The sequence below is a fragment of the Miscanthus floridulus genome, chromosome 19, assembly GCF_019320115.1.
Source record: "Miscanthus floridulus cultivar M001 chromosome 19, ASM1932011v1, whole genome shotgun sequence".
Lineage (NCBI taxonomy): Eukaryota > Viridiplantae > Streptophyta > Magnoliopsida > Poales > Poaceae > Miscanthus > Miscanthus floridulus.
In genome coordinates, this window is record NC_089598.1 from 71,618,659 (window position 1) to 71,628,019 (window position 9,361).

The 9,361-nt window shown below is 45.4% G+C and overlaps 2 protein-coding genes across 2 annotated transcripts; one reads left to right on the forward strand and one right to left on the reverse strand.

The window, feature by feature from the left end:
- Positions 1 to 4,624: 4,624 nt before the first annotated feature.
- Positions 4,625 to 5,068, reverse strand: LOC136526163 (uncharacterized). Its single transcript, XM_066518924.1, has one exon. It carries the CDS (start codon positions 5,066 to 5,068, stop codon positions 4,625 to 4,627), a length of 444 nt encoding a protein of 147 aa, XP_066375021.1.
- Positions 5,069 to 8,360: 3,292 nt separating this feature from the next.
- LOC136526164 (uncharacterized) lies at positions 8,361 to 9,076 on the forward strand. The gene is made up of 2 exons (XM_066518925.1): positions 8,361 to 8,490; positions 8,754 to 9,076. Exons 1-2 carry the CDS (start codon positions 8,361 to 8,363, stop codon positions 9,074 to 9,076), a joined length of 453 nt encoding a protein of 150 aa, XP_066375022.1.
- Positions 9,077 to 9,361: the final 285 nt, after the last annotated feature.

A 9,361-nucleotide genomic window follows, 5' to 3' on the forward strand; every position in this document is an offset into this window, starting at 1 on the left:
AGCCACGCGAAGAAACAGACGCAGACAATGGCTGAGTGGGCACCGCCCTAGGGGTGGCGATGCCACCAGAGAAGGGCTGCTGCAGCTAGAAGAAGAGGGGGGCACCAAACAACAATGTCTACACTGCCCTAATCACCGCCATGGGGTGGTGGTGCACCGGACTAGGGGTGGCGGTGCCACCTCCCTAAAATTCCAGAGAGCACCGACTTGGGGACTTGGACACCGCCCTAGTCACTGCCCCTATGTTGTGGTGCACCGCCCTATGCACAGTGCCCCAATGGCTGGCTTGTTAGTGAAGCAAAGGCTAGTCCACGTGGCAGTCATTGCCCTATCCAGTGCCAGGCACCACCCTGTCCAAGGACCATGTGGAAACATGGAGCTCTGCCCCAACGGCTATATCTCCACTTGTGGCCTATATATGACTCCAACCGGCCATTTGAAGTGTGAGGGAGCTGAGGGAAGATAGGAGGGTGTTGCTACACCTCATTTGTGCTCTCCACATGCATAGAGCTTAAAGATCACTTGGTGATTAGTGTAGGTGCTTTGTGAAGTGCTTAGGTTAGTTAGACCACACTCATATGCACTTGCTCTAGGCTTAGGTCTAGTTGATAGTGAGGTTTGTATACCTCTTACCACTCGGTGCTTTTGTGCACCATTGTTGTACATCGGAGGAGCTAAGAAGAAAGAGAAAAACAAAAAGGAAACAAGCAAGCTCTCCAATACCTACACCAACAAGATGGACAAAAAGGCCTCCACACCTTATCTCTTGAAGAAGAAGAAAAATGACAAGGTGGTGGCCATCAAGGTGAACAAGCAAGCCAACAATGGGGCCAAACACATTTGGGTGCCAAAGGAGATCATTTCCAACATGAAGAGCACCAAGAAGGTTTGGATCCCGAAGGGGAAGTGAGAAGTCTGATGGACTTTGGGGAATTTGGAGACTTGGCAAAGTTTGGGTGCATTTCATGGGGTGCATCACATCGGATCATGTAATTGCCAAGTGAGTTAGTGAATACTATAGACCCAAATTCCCCTTTTCATGTTAGGTAACTAGATTTAATTTCTTGCAATCTCAATTAGCATCTAGTTCCTTTTTATGCCTAGGTTTGCATTTGCATGTTTAATCTTCTATCATGCATACACTAGGTAAATCATATGGTAGGCTTGCTCGGTATCCCTCTTACCCTTGGAGCAAACCTACATGGCTTAAATTGCTTAGGAGCACGGCATATAGCTTGTTTTACAATTATTTATCTAATATGTGCCAAAGTCCAAATTGTAGATAATGTCCCTCGAATACCATTTTTGAAAATGATTCTCACATTCATGTGATGTCATCTTTCAAGTGGTGTTTTGATTTTCAAAAACCAATGTGCATGTCTCCTACAATATTCTATACTTGTATGCACAAATTTAGGGGGAGGTTATTCTACAAGTTGGATGGTTTGAGACTAACATTCTTTTCAAGATTATTATGTGTGTAGTAGTCTCATTGCAAGGAAAATGGAGTCCCCGGAGGTAAGCATCAAACTTCAAATGATCACCACCTTTCAAGTGGTGTCAATCAAATTGGTTTCTACATGTGGTATTCCTAACCGATATCATTGTGTTGACTTCAATTTGATATTTCTATGCTTTTTCCATGCATTATTAGATTAAACTCCCTTGTGCAGTAATTTGCCGATTATGCATATATTTCACCTTCCATCATATGTATGCATATATTTAGGGGGAACTTAATCTATGTAATATGAGAGTCATTTTTTGTGATCTATTTCACTCCACATACAAAGGATCACAAAAATTGACCCTCCCTTGTGCTACTAATGTCTTCCTTTTCGGTGTTTGATTCCAAGGGGAGGGGGGGGATTTGTAGGACCAAAAGCAAGCACGATCATAATAATTTATAAGTAGTAATGGTTCAAGAAAGGGAGAATAGTGGATTATGGAGTTAGGGGGAGGCTTAAGTCCATAATGCCATTTGGGGACATTTGCAAGGGCAAGATAAGTTTCCAAAGTTTTTCACATGTAATATCTTTTTGCATCATATAATCTTGCCTTTGCATTGCATCCTAGCAAGTAGATAGTTTTTAAATTTTTGCATCTAGTATTATTTGCTTGCTTTGGTCGTGTTGTCATCCATCAACAAAAAGGGGGAGATTGTAAGGAAAATGGACCATAGGTCCATTTACTTTGGATTTTGGTGTTTGATGATCAACACAACCAAATTGGACTAATGTGTTTGCATGTGTTTATTTTATAGTTCAATAGGATACAACGCGGACTTGGATCAACATTGGAACATGAGGAAAATGATCAACACTCAAAAGAAGACAGTGGAGGAGGTGTTGATAGCCTAGAACTGAAGCAAGGAGTCCAAGACGCGAAGATTTTGAAGCCCGAACAAAGCCACGCGAAGAAACGAAAGCAGACGGTGGCTGAGTGGGCACCGCCCTAGGGGTGGCGGTGCCACTAGAGAAGGGCTGTTGTAGCTAGAAGAAGAGGGGGGCCTGGACAGCAATGTGTGCACCGCATTAGTCACCACCATAGGGTGACGGTGCATTGGACAGGGGGTGGTGGTGCTACCTCGCTAAAATTCCAGAGAGCAGCGACTTGGGGACTTGGGCACCGCCTAGGTCACCACCCTGGGGTGGCGGTGCACCGCCCTATGCATAGTGCCCCAATGGCCGACTTGTCAGTGAAGCAACAGCTAGTCCATGTGGTGGTCACCGCCTTGTTCGGGGCCAGGCACCACCCTGTCCGGTGACCACGCAGACACGTGGAGCTCGGCCCCAATGGCTATATCTCCACTTGTGGCCTATATATATGACTCCAACCGGCCATTTGAAGTGTGAGGGGGCTGAGGGAAGATAGGAGGGTGTTGCTACACCTCATTTGTGCTCTCCACATGCATAGAGCTTAAAGATCACTTGGTGATTGGCGTAAGTGCTTTTGCGAAGTGCTTATGTTAGTTAGACCACGCTCATATGCGCTTACTCTAGGCTTAGGTCTAGTTGCTAGTGAGGTTTGCATACCTCTAAACCCAAGGTGCTTGCGCGTACCGTGTTTGTACTCAGTGGGACTTATAGTCTTGCGAGACCACACCAACCGCGTTTGTGGTGTGTACGCCACTGTGTACCGAAGGGAACAAGGCCCACAGCGGTTCGGCCAGAAGCTTGATAGTGAAGACGGCGGGGAGCGGTCCAGGAGAGGCTTGCCGGAAGGCACACCGGAGACCCACTTGCTCGTGAGGAAGACCCGGGGCTATCCACGGAGTTACCCGACTGGGTGCTTGTCCCTTGCGAGGGGCTCTAACGAGAACTAGGGGGAAACTTGAGCGCTTCTCGATACCTCGGTAAAAATACACGTTTACATTGTTACCTAGGTTGTGTGCTTTACTTTCCTAGCTTAGTTGATAGGCTAGTTGATAGGGTTGGAACCTAGGTTGCAAGACACTTTTGCGGTAGAGATAGCAACACTTTAGCAAAACCGTAGTTGCACATTTAGATAGATTACTTTCTTACATAGAATTTGCTAAGGTGGAATTAGAGGCCATAGTTAGAAGTAGAATTTTAAGTTGCCTAATTCACTCCCGTCTTAGGCATCACGGTCCCTTACAAAGGTAATCCAAATGCACAATCGTCAAAAAGTAAAAAACATCTATTACTGTTTTTATCCTCTATTTCCCATCTATCACTGCTCTGGATGAATGATGACGAAGCTCTAGAGCGGCCAGGCCGACTAGGGCAGCCTATCACTACTGCACGCTCTGACGGGGTCCCTCTTGGATGTGTAGGGTTGCTTGTTTTAAGAGACCTTGTTGGCATGTCTTGTTTATCATGCTTCCTACGAGGCTCCTATGGTGAGATGTCTTGCATGGAGGAACTTGGGAAAATATTCGTCTACGAACATGCTATAAGTGACGGCCAACCTAAAACTCGTTTCGGCTGATCTTTGATCCGTCTATACTGAGTGATCTTACTTCTTACCATTGTGCCGACAATAATTCATGTCAACACCAATATTACATTACCAGTTTGAATAACTTATCTGATGTGATAAATATTTTTATCGTATGGTCAACGAGTGTTGTTTCTAGATGTTCTAAAACGGTGCTTTTTCATAGTATTTTTATCGTATGGTCAATGTTCTAAAACGGAGCTTTTTCATAGTATTTTTATCGTATGGTCAATGAGTGTTGTTTCTAGATGTTCTAGAACGGTGCTTTTTCATAGTATTTTTATCGTATGGTATGGTCACTTATGGTCAATGAGTGTTGTTTCTTGTTTCTAGATGTTCTAAAACGGTGCTTTTTCATAGTTTATACATTCTTAAATCAAAATTTGATTAGGGTGCCTTCCATACGGACGGAAGTTTCTATCGGACGCGTAGGAGGTAATTCTAGGAGGCCACCACGGATCAAGATGCACAGTATGGTATAATATTTCTTATTATGGTACCAAGCCGCGAGGAGTAGCAAAACGTATATCCAAATTAAACTCTCACACGCTTTATAACCTAGCAAATTATTCAGGCATGTTCTTTACAGTAAAGACACATTAGAAAATTCAACGAGTCCGCGGCTGCTGCGCCATTCCAGCACTGGGATCAACCGGCGCCTCGATCAGCTGCAGGACTGGCTCACGGCGAAGGCGCTGACCAGAAACGACTGTGTGAACTGCTTGGCCTGAAATGTGAGTTGGTCACCGGCACGGTCGACTTGTCTGATACCGAGCCAGCCGAACTTGATCTGCACATCCACGCCGTACACCTCGTGGATCGAACCGGGCTTGATGACCCCTCCAACCGTGCTGGAGAAACGGAACTTGAGCTGTTGGCCGCCGAAGGTGACTGGAATCTCACACTGTCGTGCGAGGGTCACTTCTAGTTTGCCGTCCGGGTTGAGAACGTATGATCGCACACCCTGGGGCAGGAGTCCACGCGGTAAGTTGTTTTTGTCCAGGATGTCGTATGCCGTCCCTGTTGCAGCCGCCTTCAAGCTCGCTGCGTACGCAACGTGGTGGATGCAAGCCACGGTGGCGAGGAGGAGAATGTGCTGCTTGGCCATGACTACTGATCCACTCACAGAAACTTGCTTGCAAAAGCGCATACGTAGTATATACTATCAAACTATATGGGATGGGAATGGGATATGGGAGTGGATCATCCTTGGCTCCAGTATATATAGGCACGTATGCGAATCCAAATGAATCAGAGTTGAATTGCGCAATTATTCCTACCAATTCTGCTCCATTGAAACGGTCCTCACAATGAATACGAAAACGTCATCGTAGTATCAAATCAATCACAGTTTAATTATATATATATTTAGTTCTTGCTAAATTATGTTCCATCAAAACGGTGGCCATTATAAATAGTAGAAATTAATAACCAAGATTTTAATTGATGTGATCCCAATATATATAATGCTATCTAAATGACATTTCACCAGAACGTTTATCACACTGCTTTTCTATTTTTCTGAAATACATGGTTTTGGTATATAGTACGGGAAGTACGATTCCCATGAAAATCTGCCTTCTCCTTTCTAACATAGTACGATATTTATATTAAACATTGTTCGCAGTTCGAATGGTATAATTCATTCTTGGTCTACAAATCACATAATAAAAATTTATGTCCTGTCAGAGTATAATTTGGAACACTTGCAATTATATTTACATTTTGGTTTCTTACATAATTTAATTAAATATTGTATACTTGAAATAAATTTTGTGAAACATATGATTCCCAAATAAATAATTTTATAGCCACAAATTTAAACGAATATTTATTACTACAAAGGCTACCATAAGACATAATATTGATTGACCTTTCACATGAAAAAGGAAAACTCATAGGAACAACAGTTTAAGACCAACAGGTGTACTCCATCAATCAAATACAACAAAACTGATGGATTAAAAAAAAAGTATCTCGGTTACAGAAAGTCCTAAGTTCCTAATTGGTACGTAAAATATTTCATTCAGAAAAATAAGAGGGGCATGATGCAGTACCTTCTCAAATGTGCAATGAATTACTGCCATGGGATGTGCTTCATCTCATCCAGCTCCGTCTCATAGTGGCTCAGCTACATGCAGTAGAGCTCAGGATCAGGAAACATCGAGGCATGTTGTTGACATGCAAAAATGTATCAACATGGAAATTGGGGCAGGCCATCAAGTTTCTGGCATCAAGAACGTACATGAAAAATATTTGGAACCACACAAATCAAAGCATCAAGCAAAAAGAGAAGAAAAGGAAACAGAAAAGGAGATGGTGCCACCCCCGTTGAACCAGCCTGGCCAAGGTTGGGACGGCTCCCCCATCGGGCTTTGGCTCGGTCTGGGCTCTCCCAGGTCAAGAACTCCCCGCGCCTTGGCCGAGCCCTCGAGCAAAGGATGGCTTGGACGAGGACAAGGTATCAAGGCTTTGCCTCTCAACTGTCAAGGCCTTCTCGGGAGCTGGCACTTAGAGACCCATCAAGCCATCCACAGATGGCCTGGAGTGTACGCGCATACATGACGGGTGTAACCCCTGAACCCCTGGCTCATTTGGACAATTAGCCGAGGGTTAGTCAGACTGTAATGCCCTTAATTATGGAATTTAATGTACCCCTATGTTAGACTCTCGTCAGGTGCACCCAAATCCTTCATGGCCTCCTGGGTCACACTTGGGGTGGCGATGAAGGGCTTTCTTTGATCACGGCTAGGACCAAAGGGGGTTGAGTCCTTTTGGCCTTGGATCGGATGTCTATCTAAGGACATGAGGGATACCTTCATGACTTCTTGGTCAGGTAATGCCCTTGATGAGCTTCACACTGGTAGAGACTAAGCGAGGGCCTGGTCAATCCTTTGAGGGAATGTTGGCTCTGGGCCTCTGTGAGGCGCCCTACTTACTTAGCCTATCGTGGGTCGGGCAACTTGGATCGTGCCACTTTGTCGCTAAGTGACCCACCCCCATCGACGTGTTCAAAGACAGGCTTCCTTGTCTCAGGCTACACATTGCGATGGCCAGGGCGTTCTGCTCACCCGAGCTAGAGACCGCTAGTAGCCCCGCAGCACAATGTCCATAGGCTAGCCTTCAAATTCCTAGGAACATGGGACAGAGGATCCCCCGGGACCTTCATGGGGCCAGTTTGTCATCGAGCGAGGCAGTTTCTCCAGGCAACCAGGCATGCCCCTTCCCCCTGTTGCTGGTAAAGTCTTTTGATATTTTTCGACCACCATGCTAGCTGAGCGAGTTAATGTGCGTGGTGTGCTGCGCTCCATGCGGAGCGAACCGCCCCGCCACACGGTACTAATCTGAGGAGCACGTGGCCACGCCGCTTCAAGTACATGGGTCGAGGCCATCAAGCCGGTGTGGAGGATTCAAAAGGGCGTGTTCCCTCAATTCTTAGATAGGAGCATGCGTGGGTGGCATCAGCAGTATGTTGCATCTAGGCCGCCACGTCGTGGCCCGTCGTATTGACGTGACGAGGCAAAGCCGAACCACCTGCCTGAGCAGACGCCCCACTAGAGTGCCTAATCCAAGGCAGGCCCGTCTATGGGTCCAGCTCATCAGAAGCCACGCGGAGTGCGTCTCCATCCAATATCTCACTGCTGCGTCGCGTGGTCGTGTGCGTGGGGTGTGGGGTGATAGGGCCATGAGAAGCATGCAGAATTACTCCTATATTTCGTGGCTTGCTAGTATTAATATTCATGGTTTCAACATTCATATGCTATATCATTGGAAACATATATGAGTCTAGTTTCCAATGCAACAAAAGGTGCATCTTTTGGACTTCCAAGCTAGGAGTTATGACCGTTTTAGTGGAAGCTGCACAAGCTGTTTTGTGGCTTCAGGGGAAACCGAGGACTCTTCAGTTTCTCCACCAAGATATCTTGTATTTCAGAAAAATAGGAAAGCACTGTGATAACGTTCTGGTGAAATGTCATTTAGGTAGCATTATATCGATATCAAAGCAATTAAAACATTGGTTAATTTGCACTATTTATAATGAAAAACGCTTTGATGGAACATAATTTAGGCAGAACTAAATATATATGCAATTCAACTCCGATTGATTTGGTAGGATGATGAACGTAATGTTTTCGTGCAACGTAATGTCATTTAGGTAGGGAATGACTATGATTTATATGTAGGTTATTCCGTATTCATTGTGACGACCATTTCAATGGAACAGAATTGGTAGGAATAATTGCGCAATTCAACTCTGATTCATTTGGACTCGCATACATGCCTATATGTACTGGAGGCATGGATGATTGACTCCCATATCCCATTCCCATCCCATATAGTTTGATCAGATATACTACGTGGGCTTGCTAGCAAGTTTTTGAGTGGATCAGTTAGCAGTCATGGTTAAGCAGCACATTCTCCTCATCGTGGCTTGCATCGCGTACGCGGCGAGCTTGAAGGCAGCTGCGACAGGGACAGCATACGACATCCTGGACAAAAACAACTTACCGCATGGCCTCCTCCCACAGGGTGTGCAATCCTACGTTCTCAACCCGCACGGCAAACTAGAAGTGACTATTAAGTTGCATGCACTGATCAGTTCAACCCAAAAGCTTTAAGTTGATAGGAAGAGGTAGATAATTCACTTATATTCCAACACTCCCCCTCATGTGGAGACTCCCTCAGGTCTTAGACGTGAAATAGGAGCGAACAACAATTATTTTATTCAATTGCGCTAACTATGATTGAAACTCAAGACCTCTGACTTTGATACCATATTAAGTTGCATGCAGCAACCAGTTCAACCCAAAAACTTAAACTGATGGAGAGAGATGGACAATTCACTTATATTGTAACAGTGACCCTCGCTGGCCAGTGTGAGATTCCAGTCACCTTCGGCAGCCAACAGCTCAAGTTCCGTTTCTCCAGCACGGTTGGAGGGGTTATCCAGCCCGGCTCCATCCATGAAGTGTACGGCGTGGATGTGCAGATCAAGTTTGGATGGCTCGGCATTAGACAAGTGGACCGTGCCGGTGACAAACTCACGTTTCAGGCCAAGCAATTCACACAGTCGTTTCCAGTGAGCGCCTTTGAGGTGAGCCACTCTTGTAGCTGATCGAGGCGCCAGTCGATCCCCCATCCCAATGCAGGAATGCCGCAGCAGCCGCGGGCGTGCGACGCATCATGCATATCAGCATAGGCATGTGCGAAGCATTTTGTTGATTTTTCTGTTGTCTTTACTGTAAGAACATGCATGAATAATTTGATTGGTCAGCCTTGTGAGTTTCGAAAAAAATCCATTATATAGGACGGATGGGATCCTATGAGTCATTAAGCACACAATATTTGTAGGAGGGGCTGGCATCGAAACTGCTATGTGCTTAATGACTACCAATTTGTA

Excerpts from the sequence above, each read along its gene's own strand:
- LOC136526163 (XM_066518924.1), bottom strand. The coding sequence starts at position 5,068 with ATGGCCAAGCAGCACATTCTCCTCCTCGCCACCGTGGCTTGCATCCAC.
- LOC136526164 (XM_066518925.1), top strand. The coding sequence starts at position 8,361 with ATGGTTAAGCAGCACATTCTCCTCATCGTGGCTTGCATCGCGTACGCG. Across the intron at positions 8,491-8,753 it reads GCATGGCCTCCTCCCACAGG|CAACCAGTTCAACCCAAAAA; the intron begins GTGTGCAATCCT and ends AGTTGCATGCAG.